The sequence below is a fragment of the Pholcus phalangioides genome, unplaced genomic scaffold (genome assembly GCF_987345545.1).
Source record: "Pholcus phalangioides strain wild (caught in Gottingen) unplaced genomic scaffold, Ppha-v1.0 ptg000010l_1, whole genome shotgun sequence".
In the NCBI taxonomy this organism is placed as follows: Eukaryota; Metazoa; Arthropoda; class Arachnida; order Araneae; family Pholcidae; genus Pholcus; species Pholcus phalangioides.
Window position 1 is genome coordinate 13,824,847 of NW_028301603.1, and position 22,829 is coordinate 13,847,675.

A 22,829-nucleotide genomic window follows, 5' to 3' on the forward strand; every position below is an offset into this window, starting at 1 on the left:
TTTTGCCATGGGATGATCGTGACACAATAGTGTTTCAACATTGATACTGTATTAGAGTAGAGACCATTTCATGAAAGTGGGGGGGGGGGGGTACATGGAGAGGTTTCCGTGAATTCGTGAGCTTGGAAGAGAAAACGATCAATTTATTGTTCTTGCATTATTATTTATACGCCGAATATTATTCTGTAAAGGTGTTCATAGCCTTCATCGTCGTCATTGGCAGAGCAGACCGTGGCCTTCGCGGTATTAAGCTGGGGCTACACTCGTGTCCAGCCTTGCCTAATATAGTCCATGGGCGAGTAGTGTGGCCGCTCGACCATTGGCGAAATGTTGGAAGCAACTACTAAACCATACATGCGCATCGTCCATATTCCTCTACGAAACTTCTAATAAATCGGTACATGTTGGAATGTTGTACGTGTTGTGAACCTACCGTGAAGTGTGTTTCTGTGTGATGCCTGCTATGTTTAGTGCAGCCATCTGCCATTGATTTCTAACTACGAGTGAAGTGCAATGATTTGTACCGTTAATAACTGTACCGTTGTGTGTAAGCCTGTTGCTCTCCTCTCCAAATGTTGGTGGCTGGAAGACCTAGTCGAAGAGAACGAACAGGACCTTCCAGCCTTCTTTCCCCATTTCCCAATCAATCTGGCCACGCATAGGTCAAAGAACGCTAACAGTCACAACACGCGTTGGCGTATTAGATTTCTATAAAAGCATATTTTCGCCAAGGACCATTGAGCCAGGCTAGGCCAGTGTGTTCATTGAAGCAGGGAGGAGGCAAACATTGGAAGTAAATGTCTAAAATGCGAATGGCTATTGGGCTAAGAGAGACAAGTCAGTGGCTCAGTCGCTGTGGTGGTCGAGTGGTCATAGTGACGGATTCTGTGGTTCCCAGCTTCAAGGCGTGAATGCGAGCCGATCTCCCCGTTAAAAAGTTTCGCCACAGAGAGCAACAGACCTACAAACAGCACAAATTCAATCATAACACATCACTCACTTCACTTCTGAAATATAGATGGCAGCACTGAAAAATCAAACACAACACTGCATATGCACTCAGACTGTTAGGTACACACACAGTTACACCTCCGGCACAACTCACTAGGTAGTAAATCGCCCATAAATGGTGATAGACCTGAGTTGTGCTCAGTATGAAAGAAAGAAAGAAAAAAAAGGCTCTAGTTTAAGCACAAAAGGTCCGCCAACCACTGCATAAGGTTAAGAAACCCTGTATTAGAGTTTCCGATTCGAAATACTGATTCCATATATTTCTCAGTCTTTTTATTGATTTAGCCAATGAAGAGAAAACAGAAATGTCAAGAAATGAGTATCAAAACAACTTCCATGGAAAAAAAAGAGTGTATTGCAAAGAAAACCACAAGCAAAACATTTCTTCACCGTTCGCTAGATGTAGGGAGTGAGCTTTACATGAAGTCTTCTACCCAGTTTTCAGTTTCTTCGCCCCTTGCTGTTTCTGCTCCGCGACTTTGCGGGCCTGCGCCCTCGTCACGGGCCTCTCCCGCTGGTCGGGGTTACCGCGCTTCCTCCCCTTCTTCGGCGGTTCTCCCGGTGTTGGGGGCGAGTTCGACGGCGGGCGACCCGCCCTCAACGCGGCCACGATCGGCGAACCGGTGCGGAACTTCCGTCCGCTCGGGGCCTCTGGAACCGGTGCTGCCGGTGATGATGATGATGATATCTTCAGCGACGATTGGCTGGAGCTGCTCCGCAAGACGCGCTTGTTCTCCTCCTCGATCCTGACGCTGTACGAACGCGTATGCATCCTCGTCTTCACCACCGCAACTTCTTGGATTGAATTCATAGAGCCTGAATCGTCTTCGTTGGCTTCAGGAAAAACCTCCGCTATACACAGCACGTCACTGTCGTTCATTATCTCTACAACCACTGATTCATTCACCGCAGGAGCAGCAGAAACAACAGCAGCAGAGCCCGACGGTAACTGCACTCTAATATCTATGTCGGATCTTCCGGAACTTGACGGTTCTACGTCATCATCTTGACTGGTCAGCCCTTCCAACGAAGTCCCCAGCGTTCCGGGAGCTCCGATATTCTTATCACCGGTTGTTGAGGACTGTGACGTCTCCTCGGCACCGTTACACATCACCAAACCACTCTGATCACTGAGGTCGAGGGCACGAACGCCTGGAGAAGTAAGATGAGGTGTCACGACGTCGAGCATATCCACTGATTTCGGATTTGTCGTCGCCCTGACAATGGAGTTACCTACGGTTTCGTCGAGCGAGCCTGAGGGCAAACTCATACCTTCCACCATTACTGGAACAACAAGCTGTTGCTCTGAAAATTCTTGGAGTTCCGATCGCGAAATGTCTCTTGGACGTGGATCAGTCACCGATCCCTCTGCAGTAAATTTCTCAAGTCCGGTTCCGAACGTTTGATGGCTAGGTGTTTGTTTTTGATGAAAATTCCCGTGAGAAGCGTAAATGCCCTCCTCCTCCTCTTCCTCCTCGGCGTTCTGGGCGAGATCGATTCCCGAATCTTGCTCTTCTTGGTCTTCCCGAACCACGTCAATGGCCATCGATTTACCAAATGCAGGGAAGATGTAGTTTTGCTTTGGCGGCACCGAAGAGCAACACATCCGCATCGAATACTCGAACGACCGGGAAATGTCTTTGTAAGGGACGCCGAACAGGAAAGCTGCCTTTGCTGACGCCCCGGTCGTCGCGGCCTGCCCGCTGCCTCCTTCGGCCTCTGTCTGCTTCGCGAACATCGATGGCCATGATATGGTTTTTGAACTAGATGAATCGGCTGAATCGTCCGCTCCCGATGTACCGAATACGCCGTCGCCTGCGTCGGCGACGACGCTCGGGATTTCCCGCGCCGGGTGGAGTTCGGCCCATGGATTCGCCTGTGGCACTGTCGGTTCATTGTCTCCCGACGTCTTGAAGTCCGCAACGTCGGAACCCATTGTCCAACAACGTTCGCCATCGGAACCAACCGAATATTTTCCGGGAGTTCCTGACCCGACATCTGAGGGCAAACTCAATCCTACCCCCGTTATTGGAACGACATGCGGTTGCTCTGAGGGATCTGAGGATCCTTGGAATTCCGCTTGCGGACGCGAATCGGTCACCGTCAGTCCGGTTCCAAATGCATCCAGCGTCGACGACTCACCGATTCGAGATGCAGGACTCAGCAGTTCTCTTCCTCCATCCTGATACTTCCCGGCCTTGTCACAGCTACGGTCGTCGTCCATCAGTAGAATATCCGAGTTGCAGGAGGAGACGTTGTCGTAGTCGTCGCCGTTCCAGAACGTTGAGTCGGGTGATTCGCTTTCCATGCGTTCCATCTGCTGTGACCTCGACGGAAAAGACGGCGTGACGTCCATCTTCTCTGGACTCATATCGTTCACCAGGAGTTCGAAGTTACGTTCAGGGTCAGGTATGCTCACAGTCGCTGTCGCCGTACAATTTGTCGGGTCACCACCAACCACGCCTTCCGGTACTTCCAACGACTCCAGAACCCGTTCCAGTTCCAAACTTTCCTCGCCGAGATCCGGTAATTGGTTCTGGGCTGCGTTTGAGAACAGATCTAGGAAAAGCTTCCCGTAGCGGTCCTGGGGTGCTCCGACGGGTTTCAGGTCATCTGTTGAAGCGGTTGGAAGCGGATCGCCGACATGGTGATCTTTCCTGACAGCAGCAGCCCTAGATGTGGAATAGCCTAGATTGGAGGAGGTAGTGCTTTCTGGAACCGACTCGGACTCGTCGCGAGTAGTCACAGCGATGGCGACTTTTCCGGTCGGCGTCGCATCCTTCGGTGACGATAGGCTCCATGCTTGCTGGGGTAAGATGCCAGGGATGCTGAAAGATGCCAGGGTGAAGTTTATGGAAGGATACGGTTTCTGCCTCTTCTGTTTCGTTTCCGGTTGGTGGAACGCGGAACTGGTCGGAGTACCAACTTGGAATCCCGAAGGAGACCCTCCGTCGTCACAAGCAGCTGAGGAAGAAGAGTCCGGCGCATCGGGTGAAGTCGAAAACAGAGAAGACGGTGAATCCGGTGACGATGACCTATGGACCGTCCACTGCGGTCCCGACCCCGAAGCCGGAAGGTTCTTCGGATGGCCCGCAGTGGACAGCGGCTCCTCGTCCTTCGGGCTGGGGCTCTCGGTGCTGTCCGGCTCGTCAAATGAGCTGTCAGAAGAGAAGAGTTCCCTGCTAGAGTTGGGCTGATTCAGACGGAACTGTAGGCTATTACGTTGCTGCTGTTGTCCCCTGAGGATGTAGTCCACCAGACCGTCCTTATCCTTTTCTACTCCCCGTTCCAGTGGATCGATGAGCTCGTCGCCGCTGCCGCTGGGGTGCTCGTCGTGAGCTTTTTCCATCTCCTAGTGATAATTACCTCCGCTTATTGTTCGCGTTTGGGACTCACCTTCAGCTGATACCTAAAAAAATTATAGTGAAAAGTCTCAGTGAGTATAAAGTGGCTATGACAATGATTGACAAGGTGGGGGGGGGGATCAGCTATCCATTAAAGGGGATCCATTAAAGTCCATTAGAAAAATTGCTGTTTATCCTTTTTCCTGACAGCACTAGATTTTATTCAGTGAGAGTCAGAGAGAGAGTGGGGGGAGGGAATGAGAAAAAACCGCCTGGTAGCTGAGTGATTATCAGCATACAATAACGTACGCAGGGAAGGGGGGTTTGTCCCACCCCCGAGCCAAGATATAGAAGTATTTTGCATGAAAAACGTAAACATCCCCTACTTTTTTCTTCTGTAGAGGGGATGACCCCCTCACCCACCATAGAAAGTCCTTCTTACGCCTGTGTCAGCGTACTTACTGTTTGGCTGTGTAGGTTCTGATCGAATTCGGGGCATTCCAGCTGAGGACATGAGCTATCCAGCTTTTTCGGATGCATAACGTTTGATGTCAGATGCCAATCGAGAGTGATATGCATTGGGGAGGGGGGGAGGGGGTTATTGTTTAAGGTTATGGATGCCCCGTATTGATTACAGTGGTCCGTTTTCTCTTCTTATCAGATTCTGGGATGTGAAGGGGGGAGACTCTGATCACACTCGTCTCAATCAGTGCCTGGTAGAAACAGATGACCTTCGTTGTGTGTGACTTATGGAGTGGACGATAACATTGCGTTATAAGAGATTAGATTAATAGCGTCGGTAAAATATCCTTCTAAATCGAGACATGATCATCATACTTAGGTCTTTGATGCGCAGTCCCAACCGGGAATAGTTTTCCAAGCACGAGATGCAAATTGGCTGCGTCACGTCGGACTATTTTATCCTTTTGGATAAAGCACACGTTTCCAGATCAAAATGAATGGCGGTAAATGAATGACTTGGCGACGAAATCCTCTTTGCGCCAAGACAGCGTGCTGACAACCCAGGGATAATTTTTCCTCTTCCCTGCATCTTTACGGAGCAGAGGGGCGTTCGTAATCTCCTCTGGTTGATGTACCGTTAGGTGCCCCCCCCCCCGTTTGGTGATATATAGTTAAAATTTTTTCGACGTAAGTGTGTGAACTGGTTGGCAGACATTCCTAGTCAAGTTGGAGGCGTCAGAAAAACCACTTTGCCCGAGGCTAGCGTGTTATTTAATCGGCCGTGGAACGTCAGTGTTTCCACCGGAATCGACTATTCCCATGACGCGCAATGAATTTATTCCGCTAAAACCGGGTTGCCACACTCGTGTTAAGAGTGGGTCCAATACGTTGCAAGGTCGGTCATGGGCAAGTTCTTGCAGCCGCTCGAAAAATTGGCAATGATCGATCGTCAAATGTTGGGGGCTGGAAGTTATTGGAAGATTGGTCGAACAGAACGACCAAGACCTTGAAGCTGCTACCCTAAGTCAAAAAGGGAAGCTGCGATCTTCTTCCCGATATTTCAATCCGTCTTGCCACATATATCGGTCGAAGAACGCCAAAAGTCATAACGTAGAGTTTCCCTAGACAGTGTTCTTTCTGGAAGCAAATATTTGCCAAGGAACATTGGACCAGGCTCGGACAATAACTCATCACCTTTGAGTTGGGTTGGAAGCTAGAAGGAAAAGTTGTCATCTATGTCTGAAAAGGTTAGAAAATTTCCGGTGGCAGATAATAGAGGGATACTTTAATTGGTGAAAAATCCGCCAAAAAAAAACAAAACATGAAAAAGTTGGAAAATTTACCAAAAAAATGGATAAAGGCAAGAAAAGTTGCCATTTTTAATTAACCAAAAAAATATTGTTTAGGACAAGTGAAATTGACGCTAAAATCTAAAATGGCTGAGAAAATCGCCAATGGCGATAAATATCAGAAGGATAGTAATACTATAAGTCGCAATGGATAAAATATTCTCCAAAAAATGACGTATATGTTTGGTAAATATGGCGAAATGCTTTCATGTGTATGACTTTAATTTACCTGCGATAGTCATAATTATCATAATCTAATTTACAAGTAGTGAGAATAATCTTAATTATTTGCTTCAAAAATTCAAGGAACCCCCCGTTGAAATCAAGAGAAGAAATGGGCCACGCGTTTTATAAGAAAAAAATAAGGGAAGGGCAATAATTACGGGAACATCCCGAAATAAATGCGGTTCTCTGTATAGATATGTCAGGCTAAAGAGCCCGAAATCGGCCCCGTCGATCTCCATGATTCGGGCTCATCGCAAAATTGACGTATTTTTTGTGTGATAATTATGGCATTATGCCAATGTCCGAATTTCAGGCCTTGGCAGGTTCTAACAATCCGTATGATTCCGCGCCATCACCAAGTTAGTATACTTTTTTTTTTGTGTGATAATTATGACTATTTATTATTATGATTAGCTGTGGCAACCCTAACGGTCAAAGGAATCGGAATATTGAGGTCGTAGGGATCGGTATATAGGGGGTCAGCCAAAGCCCGAAATTCGACCATTGGTCTTCTAATTCGCGAACTGGCCAATTTCGAGCTTTGGCTGTAACCGATATAGCTTTTTCGGCCAGCGAACGGGGCGGGGGGGGGGGGTTCATATCTTGTTTATTAAAATCTGTATTTTTCTCCTCCCCCCCCCCCTCGCCCCTTCCCCCGACATCCCTTGATTTGGCTGCATTTTCCACATTAACCGAATTTAGAACAGCTTTTTTTTCAGGGACAAGCGGCTCCCATTGGCTTTTGTCCTTGTTATTTGTCGTAAATTTGGCTAATCAGATCAAAGCAAAATGCAGCCAAATCAAGAGCTGTTGGGGAGAAAAATGATCAATCAAGATCTATCGAAAAGGAGTGACGTGAGCTACATGGGTTAGTGTGAAGTATCATGTGCAGGATGGCGGTTACATAAACTTTGGCGATAAAATAACAATAAAGAACCGAGAACATATGACCGAGCGAGAAATATGCCTAGGAAGAACCTCCCGACCAACAGGGTTACCTAAAAATCCAAATGATCGTCGAATGAAATCGCCAATTTTGGCCTGCACCCAATACTTCATACACCAAACCTATAAATTCCCTCACTGGGACCAGTTACGTGTGGTTAAATTCCCCAGCTGGAACTATTCACCCTCTGGTAATGAGCTTATTCTTCGACTAAGCTTTTTGAGAGAAGACTCAGCTTTACCTTTTCTAACTAATACGAATTCCCGTTCACACTGTGAGTCTTATTCAAATACAAATTGTACGAAACATGAAATAACCTTAACCATGAAAAAATGCTATTTAGAATACAACTAATGAAATTCATTATTAATAGGGCATTTTAATGAATCATAACAAAAAATGAAGGTAATGAATAAATGAGGTATGTTTTTACCTGAAGAGAGAGAGAACGGGTAACTCTTTTTGTGCGATCAATGGCCGTGTGTGTATATTCCTTCAGGAAAATTCAGAACCGAGGGATTCGGCGAACGCTTTTGTTATCTGAAGACAGAATGTGTTGTTCGTAGAGACTGGATTCTTATGTGAATTCGAGATTATTCGTTTCACGAGACCGACGACTTGGGGGAAAAAAAAAAATTAATTAAAAAACTTTGATGGGGTTTAGTCTTTGTAACGGCTAGTTCTCGAGGAAAAAATTTTTGATTGACGTTTTTTTTTTATATAATTATTTGTTTGAACCTGTTAGTTAGCTGCAACAAATCAGATATTGAGCAGCCCCTTCCCCCAATTGAGATTTTCCAAGAAGGAATACAGACCGACGGCTACGTGAGCGGATGATCAATCGCCAACAATTCACAACTGGGAAATTCATCGCCGGAGAAGTCACCGACTGTTGAAAATTGACTGGGAAAATTGACCGTTGTGACAGTTTACCGCCAAACAATTCATCGACAAAGTTGCATAATATGTGAATGAATGAGCAAATGAGCTTGCGAGTGAGTCACTCCCTCTCGGTCACTCATACTCACTTGCTCCCTCATTCTCGGTCACTCATACTCTCTCACTCACTCCCTCATTCTCGGTCACTCATACTCTCTCACTCACTCCCTCATTCTCGGTCACTCATACTCTCTCACTCACTCCCTCATTCTCGGTCACTCATACTCTCTCACTCACTCCCTCATTCTCGGTCACTCATATTCTCTCACTCACTCCCTCATTTCGGTCACTCATACTCACTTACTCCCTCATTCTCGGTCACTCATACTGTCTCACTCACTCCCTTATTTCGGTCACTCATACTCATTCACTCCCTCTCATTTCGGTCACTCATACTCACTTGCTCCCTCATACTCACCCACTCCCTCATTTCGGTCACTCATACTTACTTGCTCCCTCATTCTCGGTCACTCATACTCACTCACTCCCTAATTCTCGGTCACTCATACTCACTTACTCGCACACTACGTCATTCACTTGGTCACTATACTGTCGCTCAAAAACTTGTTAATACGGTCATTATTTCGATCATCCGTCGTTTTTTAGTAAAATTACAGATTGGAGTAGTGATTCCCAACGTGGGGGTTAATGCCCCTTGGGGGCGATGGAAGCTACGGGTATAGATTGGGATCCTATGGGTTAGATTGCGATGGGACGAAAAAAGGTTCGGAAATTATGGATTAGAGCAGCGGTTCTCAACCTTTTTTGACTCGCCGTAGGGCTCCGCGAGTCAAAAATAGTATATAATAGTATATAGTGATAGTATATCATTTTTATGGCGGAGCCCTGTATAACTCGAGGAGCCCTTTTTTGTACTTAGTTTTTATGGCAGAACCCCTCTAGGCCTCTTTTATTTATTTATCTATCAAATTTACTAATTTATATTATTTTCCTCGAGTCGCCACGGATCCCCTGGGAGGTGCATACGCAGTACCGGTTGAGAACACCTGGATTAGAGAATAGTTTTTTTTTGTCCCATCGCCCCCAACGCAAGCTAACCCATAGGATCCTATATTATACCCGTAAATTCTACCACCCACCTGGAACATTCCATCGCTCCCAAGGGGGGTGGTAACGCCTACGTTGGGGAATCATGGGTTAGAGTAAAAAGGTGCAGTCGACAAACGACGCGCGAGGCACACGATAAAAAGATTCGTCCAACCGCTGCGAGCAACTGACAACATCAACCAGAAAAATTGTAGTCCACGCTGCAGCTGTTTATGCAGTTTCTCTCTGCGCTGATTTCACTGTCTACGAGAGGACATATAAATACTATTTTCCAAAATATGAAGAGTATAGTTAATAAATAATTAGTAATTATTTACAATTGTTATTTAATTAAATGAATGAAGAGTTTAGTTAATTAGTTAATAAATCCTGTCAAAATAGTTTGCCCCCCCTCCCCAATGCCATAACATACTGGGTGCGGATTATATACCGTCTCTGGTTCGGCCCGCGACACTGCGCCTAACCATCATGTTGGCCCTCGCAGAGAGAGAAGTTGGCCACACCTATGATATAAATATTAATCTCGCAAATTTGCCATGTTCAATTCTTTTTCCTGTGAAATACATTTTAAATCACTGCAGAGACTTTCTGTAGCATCGTATGTCTCATTAAAAATTATTTTCTAGCAATATTTAGCAATTTTGCTTAAAGTTGACAACATTATTGGAGAGAATTAGCGACGTCACTAATTAATAAATCTCAATTTCCCGTTTCTCTATCGACCAAATATGGTCAGCCCTATTGAAATGAAGCAACTGATTGTCCAGTATTTGATTGTTCCCGGTTATATTTCCCTTCGAGGAATGCCTTCAAAACTTCGGCTGCAACGACACCGTTTTAACAACAGGCTTTCACGGAACCCTCGGTGTCGTTATAATTCGAGCTTGCTTGACTGTGCTATATCATAGACTGGAGAACCTCAGCAACAGCGATAAAAATAATTATCCATAATTATCATTGATTTCATCGAATATTTGAATTCAAGAATTTTTCAATCCAATTAATGTTTCTTTTAAAAAGAAAACTAATCATGAGAAATACACACTAAGATATCCAAAATCAAAATTTATTCATCATATTTCATCAATAAAATCAATACAAAAAAAAATTCAAATCAAAAATTTTTACGTCATACGAACATAAAAATAAAAAATTTGGAATAAAATAAAAATTCCAAAAAGAAGAATAAATTTCACACGATTCATTGAATTCAAATATCTTGTTATATAGGAATCAAATAAACCAATTATTCAATATCCCCAAAAAAAAAGAGACCATTTATAAGTATTAAAGTATTATTGTTATTACTTTCCCCCAAGAGATTCACAATCATATTGAATATCCTAGGCAACGACAATAAATACAAAGATAAAGAAGAATTTGTCGGATTCTTATAAAACACGAAGAGAGAGAGAAAAAAAAACCAACAATTTTCCAAAAAATAAAATTTTTCTACTTTTCCTATTAGTTTCGGTTTCATTTTTCTTCCTGTGAAAAGAAGAGATTGCGATCTTTTCTTGAGTTGCTATTGTATGTACGGGGATCCTTAAACTGAAGGCAGAGCACAAGCAGCCTCTCCTGTATACACACGCCTCCAACCTCCTTAAAAAAGGATGGATTTCATTTCCAATGGTTTCCATGGAGAAGGGATCAGGGACAAGAACGATATTCGCAACAAAAAAAAGAAAAAAATAATAATAATAATAAGAAGAAGAACGAGAAATTTGTGATATTACATCGCGAATAAAAATGGTTGTGATGATCGGCACGAAGCGATACGACGACAGAGGAAATAAATACTCTCGAGGTATTTTTAAATGCGAATCTCGAATATAAATACAGTACGCAAGTACAGGAAAAAACGGAGGGATGTCTTATTTATGCACTTCATGTATATATATACAACATTTAACAGACGTTTTGAAGAATAGAAAACGATTACGTGAGGATTTTCGTCTCCTTTTTTATTGGATTTGTAACCTCTGATGCGATTTATATATTGAGATAAAATAAATCTCTTTTTAAATTAAAGGAATGGTGGGTGGAATGGGTATTCTCTCTCTCTTCTCTCGGCGTTGTCTATAGTGAATCAGTATTTCTCGTTGTCTACAGCGGATCAGTGGGCTATTTATCGTTGCCAACAGTGAGTCCGTATTTATTGCGGTCTACAGCGGATCGTTGTCAACAGTGAGAATCTGTATTTCAATCCGTATTTATCGTTGTCAACAGTGAGAATCTGTATTTCAATCCGTATTTATCGTTGTCAACCGTGAGAATCTGTGTTTCAATCCGTATTTATCGTTGTCAACAGTGAGAATTTGTATTTTAATCCGTATTTATCGTTGTCAACAGTGGGAATCTGTATTTCAATCCGTATTTATCGTTTTCAACAGTGAGAATCTGTGTTTCAATCCGTATTTATCGTTGTCAACAGTGAGAATCTGTATTTCAATCCGTATTTATCGTTTTCAACAGTGAGAATCTGTATTTCAATCCGTATTTATCGTTGTCAACAGTGAGAATCTGTATTTCAATCCGTATTTATCGTTGTCAACAGTGAGAATCTGTATTTCAATCCGTATTTATCGTTGTCAACAGTGAGAATCTGTATTTCAATCCGTATTTATCGTTGTCAACAGTGAGAATCTGTATTTCAATCCGTATTTATCGTTGTCAACAGTGAGAATCTGTATTTCAATCCGTATTTATCGTTGTCAACAGTGAGAATCTGTATTTCATTCCGTATTTATCGTTGTCAACAGTGAGAATCTGTATTTCAATCCGTATTTATCGTTGTCTGAAGTAAATCAGTATTTATCATTGTCTGAAGTAAATCAGTATTTATCGTTGTCTACATTGGATCAATATTTATCGTTGTCTGAAGTAAATCAGCATTTATCGTTGTCTACATTGGATCAATATTTATCGTTGTCTACATTGGAACAATATTTATCGTTGTCCACATTGAATCAGTAATAATCGGTGTCTCTACAAAGAATCAGTATTTACCATTGTACCAGTTTCTCCAGGACATTCAGATTTTTTGTGACTAAATGTGCTGTCCCGTAAGGCCTTTCCGGAACGCTTGTCTCGATTTTTATATGGCGATATTGACTTTCAAAGATGTTCAGTTTTTAAAAAATAGTATCATAAAAATATTTACTTTTTCTTTTTGATATACTTAGCGTCCCTTATGCTAGATCGAGGTGTATGGTCCTTGATTTTCGTACACAGGGTGATTAAGAAAGAATCATTAGATTTCAAAATGATTGTACACTTGAAATCGACCATTAAAAACAATTGTTCATGAAACGTAGACACGTTTCAACCCGTAAATTCACATATTACTTATCATTCAATTCTGGGTTTTTAATTTTCAAGAAATTAGCAATTTTGAAATCGGGTGATTCTTTCCATGTCACCCTGTGAAAGTACTAATTTGATATCGTCTGCCGCATGCCAGAAACACGAATGTACAAATTTTCTTCTTTTTTTCCATCAGCTGTTTGAATACCTTGTTTTTCTGTCTAAGTTGTGACAGAAACGCGAATGTGTATCCTTATTGAAACACTTACAAAGCATTTACCAAAATAACTTTCATAGAGTAACATGGGTAGAGAGTAAACATTCAAAGGTATTTTTCACTTTTTTTTCCTTGCAAGCGCACAGCACATTCGTGATTCTGGCATGACGAAGCAGATATATTGATTATATGTTGTACAAGTAGAATTTGATAAAATTACATTGCATGATACATGGTAATTAGATCAGCTGAATAAAGGCATTGTCTAGTTTTGACATTTTTTTAATAAAAATGAATTTCTTATTTGGAAAATTTTATTTTAGAGAATCTCTCGTGACCCCAAAGGGTGTCGCGACCCACGGTTTGCGCAACCACTGGTCTACAACATGAGTGTCCATCGTTGTAAACTAAATGAAGCTTATTTAGAAGACACCAACGAATAAGGCAAATACACAAAAAATAATAAAAGTCCTAATGCATTTCAACACCAATGGGTGCCGTCTTCAGAGGAAAAATTTAACCACTAGTTTCGCTGACCGAGTTTCCCATTTGGGTTGAATACCAAATCTTCACGCTCGGTTGCTCAGCGGAAGAAGTACGTCTGTTCACTTCAAATGGCGTGGTCAGAATGAAGCTGTGAGCCTGCGTGAGATACTAATGCAGCGTCCTGATTGGACCTTTGCGGAATAGTGCTATCCGATTGGTCCATTCGAATTTTCTTGTAATTCCCGCTCAAAATGAATTTAAGCCATGGTGTTGCGATCGGGGGTGTAGATTTATTATCGTTCACTAGTATATTTTTGAAGGCCCGAATATATGTGCCTTCGTAGAAATCTAGATCAACTGTGGACTTGACTTTGTGAAAAACTCTCGCTTCTTGAAATTTGAATTTGTGACCTTCTTGCCAACAGTGAGCGGCGATGGTCGATTTTTCACATTCCTGATTCTTAACACAGCGAGCGTGTTCATTTAATCTTGCTTTTATGGGTCTCCTTGTCTGTCCTATATAACCAAGAGAGCAATCACCACATGGAATGTAATAAATGCCCCATTGTTTATTCTCCGGTATAGCATCCTTAGGGGGCATGAAACCAAAGTTTTTAGTGGGCACATCTATGGTTGTTAGATTAAACTTTTTAAGAATCGGTTTGATCTTCAGTGAGAGCACTGGATCGTAGGGTATGACTACACTTTCTCTGAGTGGTCTCTCTGTAATATTTTCTAGAGTGGTTCCTCGTGCCGGTTTCAAGAATTTTCTACTTAATTCGTCAACGATCTTGGTGTTGAACCCCCTGTCTATCGCAATTGCTCTGATGGTTTCAAGTTCATGGTCTAAAGTGTTCCGATCTGAACAGATGTTAAATGCTCTCTCTACAAAGGTGCGAAAAGACGAAAGTTTCTGTTGCATAGGATGGCAAGATCTGAAATGAGGTGGTAATGAGACTGCGAAAGGCTTACGATAGACCGAGGTTTGGAACTGTGATTTCCGTTTCGTTACTAATACGTCCAAGAAAGAGAGTTCATTGTTAGTTTCGAATTCGGCTGTGAACTGAACATGAGGGTCTATGTCATTCATAATGAGTAATAATTGTTCCAAGTCATCTTTAGAGCCGTCCCAAAGCACAAAAGTATCGTCCACGTATCTTCGATAAAATGAGAAGGGCACAACGTTCAATAGCTTACTCTCAAAGTCGTCCATATATATATCACACAAAATCGGCGAGATGGGATTGCCCATTGCTAGACCATCTGTCTGGGTGTAAAACTTGTCATCGAAACTGAAGGCTGTTTGTGAGATACATGTGAAGGTGAGATTGCAAATTTCTTCTACTTCAGGTTGTGAAAAATTGTGGGTTTTAAGTCGTCTTTCTAGACAACTGATACTACCACCTATGGGAATGTTCGTAAACATTGACACTACGTCGAAAGACACCATGTTGAGCTGTTTGGGTTCAATTGTACGTATTATTTGAGCGAAGCTAGATGAATTTCTAACTGTATTATTATTTGACTTAGTGAGTGGAGAGAGAATTGGGACAAGGAATTTAGCGAGCTTGTATGACGCTGTACCAATGTTAGAGACTACGGGACGGAGAGATAGTGTTGGTTTGTGCACTTTGGGTAGGCCATAGATCCGTGACGAAATGGCGTTTGATGGAATTACGCTCTTTTTTGCATGCTCGGGAAGAGAGACACTGGTTTTTACCACTTCTTTCAATTTTCTCAAGTGAGAATCAGATAGATCTTTCTTTAATTCTTTATAAGGACCACTCAAAATATGTGATGTCATCAAATCCGAATATTGCTCTTTAGGCATTATCACAATTTGCCCACCTTTATCTGCTCTAGATATTACTATATTATTATCATTTTGCAGTTGTTTGATGCTTCGACGTTCGTCCGGTGAGTAGCCTACGGTGACCTTCTTGTTGTTCTTTCGCTCATTATCTACCAAAATGTTGGATATGAGATGTCTCAGGGTGTCTTTTTGTTCAGGTAGAATCTTACTGCGTGAAACTGACTTCTCTATAGGGGCGATGAAATTGATTGGGTTAAATTTAGGTTTGTCGCAGAAATTAATTCCCAGTTCCAAGGCTTTAGTTTGCATTTCTGTCAATTGGTTTCCAGTTAAATTAAGTATTTTAGCTTTATTAACAAATGGGGGTGCAGACAAGGAAACAATATTAGATTGTAATTTGGAAAATTTCTTGTTGAGGGTGTCCTGATGACGTTTGGACTCCTTCACAGTTCGCCAGTATGAATTTTGCTCTAAGCTAGGGGATAATGGCGAAGCACGGTGAAAGCCCTCGCGTTGAGCTAATTCCAAATGAGACAAATACAAGCGTTCTTCGACGGAGGCTAGTGCACTCCTGAGATCTTGGATGAGGCAACGAAGTATAATAATTTTACTGCGATACAGGCCTTTGTTTACATGGGGGGTTCTCTCTAACGAGCAGGACAGATTCAAAAATTTCGGGGTGATCCCCGATGACTTACATTTCAACAGGAACCGAATCCTATTCAGCAGGCGCTCACGCTTCCTTCGTAGTTGCGAAAAGATGTTAAAAGTATTCATGACGATAGACCCGTTGCCGTCTAAAACATAGAAGAGTTGATCCACTTTGCCCAAGAATATTTAGAAGACACCAACGAATAAGGCAAATACACAAAAAATAATAAAAGTCCTAATGCATTTCAACACCAATGGGTGCCGTCTTCAGAGGAAAAATTTAATCTCGCCGAATGGAAAACTCGGTCAGCGAAACTAGTGGTTAAATTTTTCCTCTGAAGACGGCACCCATTGGTGTTGAAATGCATTAGGACTTTTATTATTTTTTGTGTATTTGCCTTATTCGTTGGTGTCTTCTAAATATTCTTGGGCAAAGTGGATCAACTCTTCTATAAATGAAGCTTCTTCGTCGTCAACTAAATGAAGCTTTATTGTTGTCAAGTGATTAAATCTTTATTGTTGTCAAGTGATTAAATCTTTATTGTTGTCAAGTGGTTAAATCTTCATTGTTGTCAAGTGATTAAATCTTTAGTGTTGTCAAGTGATTAAAGCTTCATCGTTTTCAAGTAACTGAAGCTTCATCGTTGTCAAGTAACTGAAGCTTCATCGTTGTCAAGTGATTAAAGCTTCATCGTTGTCAAGTGATTAAATCTCCATCGTTGTCAAGTGATTAAAGCTTCATCGTTGTCAAGTGATTAAAGCTTCATCGTTGTCAAGTGATTAAAGCTTCATCGTTATCAAGTGATTAAAGCTTCATCGTTGTCAAGTGATTAAAGCAGCGTTTCCCAACCTTTTGAAGTTCGCGGCACCCTTTCTTGAATACACAGAATATAGTTTACTACAACAAAAATCACAGTAAAATTACATCAATAGAGTTTTGTTCGATCAATAATTAATGTGAAACTTGTGATTTATGCTTAGAGCACAGATACTCGATTTCAGGCCTTACAGTTGGCAACGAAACGCGTAAATTGTCCTCAAGATCTTGCAGTCTATTTCTTGCTTTGTATTTTTTTTTCCGTCATAGCAGAGAATGCTTGTTCGCATAGATATGAGCTGAAAAAGGCAAAATATTGCTTTCTTCATTAGATTAGGATACTCCTGTCTCAGTCCAAGTCAAAAAACAGCCACCGACGCCTCACTCTTGGTAAACTTACTTTTGAATGTAAAATCTGCGCAAAGATAAATAAATTCATCCCGTTCGCAAGCAGTGGAATCTCTTTCCTCTGCACTGTCTGCGAAATCAAATAGTGAGACAACCCAGTCGAGATTCTCAGTGGAAAAAGATGGAAAGTACATATCCATTGCATTTTGCAATGTGTGTTTGCAAGTGCTGACAAATAAGCTCCCCCAGCTTATCCGAACGTGATGTCACTCTCCGCTATTACTACGGAATTTTCAGCAGCTCGCTGATGCGAAGCTAAATCCAGGATAGGAAACTCAACTGGCCTTGCGGGGAATCGAACCCACGTCCTCTCATTTGCCGGGGTGAGCGCCCTAGAACACTAAACTACAAAGTCAACGAATCCCCTTATCTTAGAGCTCGTGTGCACTGAACGGGGACGTACATGGACAGTCAGACCTAAGTCGTGTCAAAGTTCACATTTCTGACACCGCCACCAGATGGCGGCTCAACCGATAAGTCTGTCGTGCATGAGAGTAATTAATTCAACTTAATTTATTTTAAGACCTTATAAGTGGACCATAATATTTCTTTATGTATCTCCATAATATCTCGCGGCGTCCTAGGGTGCCGGGCACACCGGTTAGGAATCACTGGATCAAAGCTTCATCGTGTTGTCAAGTAATTAAAGCTTCGTCGTTGTCAACTACGAATTCTTATCGTAGCCAACTAATTCAGTAGTGATCGTAAAATAGTTGCTTATTGTCTCAGTTAAGTGAGAGGTCTTCGTTATCCGTCAGAATAATGGCCATCGCTATCGGAGTCTTTACGGTTCTCAACTAAAATCGATATTATTTCCAAAATAAGTGTCCAGCATTGCTATCTAAAGCCGTCTAAAGAAAAAACGCCACCGAAATAAGTGATCGTCCTTAACTGTCAATGTCCAGTCGAACTGATATCGACCCGATTCGCATAGAATTTGCCCCCATCCTCTTCAGAAGCCCCGATTCTTCAATAATCATCCAAAAAACAACAAAATTAATTAAACCAAAACAAATTCGTATTCAACACCAACTCAAAATCGACTCATTAACGGACAAATCAACGTCCATCACGACAATCATTAAAGGTTAAAACACTCGACGCGCCAGTGTCAGCCACGCATACGAAACACCACATCTACGATGCGGACTCTTAATAATATGCATAAAGAGGACGTTAAATGGCGAACATTCGCAAACTTCACGCATCTACGCAGGATGGCGCTCGCCCTTACTTTCTTATTCTTCATGTAAAAACATGCCATAAAAGAGGAACGTGCAAACTGCTCTTATATGGCTTCTTTGATAGAAAATCAAACAAAAAAAATGTTTTTGGAGGGTAATGGAGTACATGATCGTGAGAGAGTTAAACACAAATACGCGCGGCTATTTTATCAATCCACTAGCTATAATACCCGGCGCTGCCCGGGTTTTCTTCAGTTACTGAGAGGATTGAATGTATAATATTACTAGCAGCATTAAAGAACTGACAAACCATTGTAAAGACATATGCATGTCTTAAAAGCATTGCTGGGAACCAAGGTAACCAAAGTAAGCATTCTAAAAGTCATTGTTAAGACTCAAAAACCATTGTTTCCCGACGGATATTTTGCCCATTTCGAGCATTTGCCCATCTCTGACGAACTTTTAAAGTAGCTTATCGTTTAAACCGGGCCCTGTTTCGTATTTATGCAAAATTTGGCGACGATCGGTCTTAAATTGTAGATTTGTATAGAGAACACACACACACACACACACACAGAAAATCAATTTTATATATATATATATATAGACTAGAAGAGTAATAATATAATATATATAATAATATATCTATAGAGAGTATGCAGGCGTCGGAGTGACCAGATTAACCTAGAGCGCGTGAAATCATGTGAGTGACCAGAAGAGTAACCTAGAAAGTGTGCTAGCATGTGGAGTGACGATAATAGCGTTCAATTATGTGGATGACCAAATGATTAACTTCAAGAGCGAGGGACCAGGTCAGTGAGTGACCAAAAAACTGACCTAGATAATGTGTGATCATGAGAGTGACACAGAGAGCAAGCGACCACGTCAGTGAAAAAGGGAAAAAGGATACATCGATTTTTTTCCCACACACACACAAATACTTTCCATTCAAATTTTTGTATGAAATTATCATTTTCGGGAACTAAAAGGTCTGATGAGTGTCATGGTATTTTTTTTAAATTTGTTTACAGTGAAATTTGTTTTTTTTATGATTTTTAAAAAATTAAATTTTCAGAAATTTTGTTCCGATTTTCTGAATTTTTTTTTTCTCTGACCGTAAACCGGAATAAATTACTTAAAAATAGAAAAAAAATATTTCCCTAATTTTTTTTTCAGTTGGTATATGAGGATATACAAAATTATAATTATTAATTATAATTTTATATATCCTAATAGGATAGGATATAGTATTTATTAAACTAAGATAAGTTATTTGCATTAATTAGAAAGTTACTTAATTGGAAATTTACATTAATTGCAAAGGGAAACATGCTAAATTCTGTTCATCAGGGCTTCTCCAGGAATGTTCTGGGCAGCAGTGATTTTCCAAGAATGATCTGGTCAACAGCGGGTTCTCAAGGACTGCTCTGGGCAATAGTAATTTACCAAGAATGTTCAAAGCAAGAGTGATTCTCACGAAATGCTCTGGGTAACAATTATTTTCCAAGAATGTTCGATAAAGAGGGCCTTTTCAAGAATTCTCGGGGAAGCAGTCATATTTCAAGAATGTTCGGGTCAACAGTGATTTTACTAGAAAGCTCTGTTTAACAGCGATTATCCAAGAATGTTGGATAATCACTGGATAACAGTGATTTTCTAAGAATGTTCAGGGCAAAGTTGATTCTCCAGGAATGTACCTGTGATTGTAGGGGGTTGCTATAACAAAATAGTACCTGTTTTTTCCTGATTTCTGTTCCACCTGGACAAAGGACTTCAAAAGGTTAATGATCCTAATTTCCCGTATTTTTATCGATCGCATAATGTCACTTCAATTAATATGAAGTAACAAATTCTTGTATTTGATTGAATCCGATTATATTTCATGTCCAAACGTGATTTTTCAAGACACGATATACAAGTGTTTTCTCAAGACACGATATACAAGTGTTTTCTCAAGACACGATATACAAGTGTTTTCTCAAGACACGATATACAAGTGTTTTCTCAAGACACGATATACAAGTGTTTTCTCAAGACACGATATACAAGTGTTTTCTCAAGACACGATATACAAATGTTTTCTCAAGACACGATATACAAATGTTTTCTCAAGAATGTAACGGTGATTTCTCCAGAATGCAACATGATTTCTTAGGTATGCAACAATAGTTTTCCAAGAATTCATGCCAAAGTGATTTCTCAAGAATAAAACAGTGTTTTTTTCCAAAATGAAACAGTGTTTTTTCCGAAATGAAACAGTGTTTTTTCCGAAATGAAACAGTGTTTTTTCCGAAATGAAACAGTGTTTTTTCTGAATGCTACAATGTTTTTCTTTCAGAATGCAACAGTTATTTCTCAAGATTGCATAGTTCGAAGAATTCTCTAGACAAAACGACGATTTTTCAACAGTGCTCTGGACAACAGCGATTTTTCAAGAGTATGACAATGATTTCGAAAAGAATATGGCAATAATTTTTTTTAAAAATGCTCTGGGTAACAGCGATTGTTCAAGAATGTCGAGATTCGATCGATCCATCCATTTCCCAAGAATGCTCTGAGCAACAACGTTTTTTCAAGAATGTGACAACGATTTTCTAAGAATGATTTGGGTACAAAAGAGATTTGTCAAGAATAAAACTGATTTTTTTTTCAAAAATGGAAATTTTTTTTTCAAAAATGCAATTTTTTTTTCAAAAATGCAATTTTTTTTTTCAAGAATGCAATTTTTTTTTTCAAGAATGCAATATCGATGTTTTCAAGAATGCAATATCGATGTTTTCAAGAATGCAATATCGATGTTTTCAAGAATGCAATATCGATGTTTTCAAGAATGCAATATCGATGTTCTCAAGAATGCAATATCGATGTTTTCAAGAATGCAATATCGATGTCCTCAAGAATGCAATATCGATGTCCTCAAGAATGCAATACCGATGTTTTAAAGAATTCAAGTATCGATGTTTTTCAAGAATTCAAGTATCAATGTTTTTCAAGAATTCAAATATCGATGTTTTTCAAGAATTCAAGTATCGATGATTTTCAACCATGTGACATTGATTTTTCAAAAATGCAACAGCGATTTTTCTCAGGAATGCAGCCAATGACTTTCCAAGAACTATCTGGGCAACGGCAATTTCATTTTGAAAGTGGCGAAAAATATTTCCAATCTTTTGGAAATATTCTTTGAAGATTCGACTCAAAGAGACGTTGATTTGAATACATTTTTCCTTGACGAAATCACATTCCTTACACGTTGTGGGGGGAGCTAAGTATTTGCAACGGCTGTGAATCGAAGTAGAAATTAGGAATTCCATTTGCGCATGACACTCCGAGATTCGGCAATTACAGGCAATTAACTCGCGGAAACACTTTCGTCACTGAATAATTCAACGCGACGGGATAATATCGCATTCATTAGCAGACCATTAAGCTCCAGAGTTGGTATACATACCGACAAATAACTTATTGAGATTCATTAACAATCATGTAAATATTAAAATATTCCATTCATCGTAAACATCGCGTGAATGTTTTTTGTGCTGGACGTGATCATTTTGAAATATTTGGCTCTCATTCGTGTATTTTCAACATCAAGAGTTTTGCTTTATCACCCCTAGATAGTTGTACGTGTATAATATTTATTTTTTAAATATGTTTTATAAACAGTTTCAAATTAATGATGCTGTGAGCTGAAGTCCATAGAATTTTAATTAAAATTTAAATTTTGTCATGAGTTATCAAAGCTAGTTTAGGCCGCTATATAATGATCTAAAGATACGATGTATATTACATATCTCCATGGATGGGTTTTTTTTTGGATTTTTTTTAAATGTTGTAACAGAGTGAGTTTTTTCATGTTAATATTTCAAGAATGATCTGATGACGTGTTTTCAAGAATGGAACTGTGATATTTCATGAATGGAACAGTGATTTTCATGAATGCAATTGTTACATTTTATGAATGCAATTGTTACATTTTATGAATGCAATTGTTACATTTTATGAATGCAATTGTTACATTTTATGAATGCAATTGTTACATTTTATGAATGCAATTGTTACATTTTATGAATGCAATTGTTACATTTTATGAATGCAATTGTTACATTTTATGAATGCAATTGTTACATTTTATGAATGCAATTGTTACATTTTATGAATGCAATTGTTACATTTTATGAATGCAATTGTTACATTTTATGAATGCAATTGTTACATTTTATGAATGCAATAATGAGTTTCCATGAATGCAATTGTTACATTTTATGAATGCAATCATGAGTTTCCATGAATGCAATTGTTACATTTTATGAATGCAATCATGAGTTTCCATGAATGCAATCATGAGTTTCCATGAATGCAATCATGAGTTTCCATGAATGCAATCATGAGTTTCCAATAGTGATTTTCATGAATGCAGTGTTGACTTTTCATGAATGCAATGTTGACTTTCATGAATGCAATGTTGACTTTTCATGAATGCAGTGTTGACTTTCATGAATGCAATGTTGACTTTTCATGAATGCAATGTTGACTTTCATGAATGCAATGTTGACTTTTCATGAATGCAATGTTGACTTTTCATGAATGCAATGTTGACTTT

At 40.3% G+C, this 22,829-nt stretch overlaps 2 protein-coding genes across 7 annotated transcripts in view; one reads left to right on the forward strand and one right to left on the reverse strand.

The window, feature by feature from the left end:
• The window catches only part of LOC149080960 (tyrosine-protein phosphatase Lar-like), a 745,683-nt gene that overhangs the window by 126,962 nt on the left and 595,892 nt on the right, over positions 1 to 22,829 (forward strand). The window lies entirely within an intron of this gene.
• Positions 7,143 to 15,943, reverse strand: LOC149080961 (uncharacterized). The gene is made up of 3 exons (XM_089238272.1): positions 15,865 to 15,943; positions 13,777 to 15,744; positions 7,143 to 7,198 (listed from the first exon to the last, which is right to left on the reverse strand). The coding sequence occupies exons 1-3, from the start codon at positions 15,941 to 15,943 to the stop codon at positions 7,143 to 7,145; spliced, it is 2,103 nt and encodes a 700-aa protein (XP_089094398.1).

What these genes read in the sequence shown, in the direction of transcription:
- LOC149080961 (XM_089238272.1), bottom strand. Translation starts at nt 15,943, where the DNA reads ATGAATACTTTTAACATCTTTTCGCAACTACGAAGGAAGCGTGAGCGC. An exon ending in GATTCGGTTCCTGTTGAAAT is followed by an intron (nt 15,745 to 15,864) that starts GTAAGTCATCGG and finishes GCCTCATCCAAG; the next exon opens with ATCTCAGGAGTGCACTAGCC. An exon ending in ATCGACCATCGCCGCTCACT is followed by an intron (nt 7,199 to 13,776) that starts GTTGGCAAGAAG and finishes TCTCCCCAACAG; the next exon opens with CTCTTGATTTGGCTGCATTT.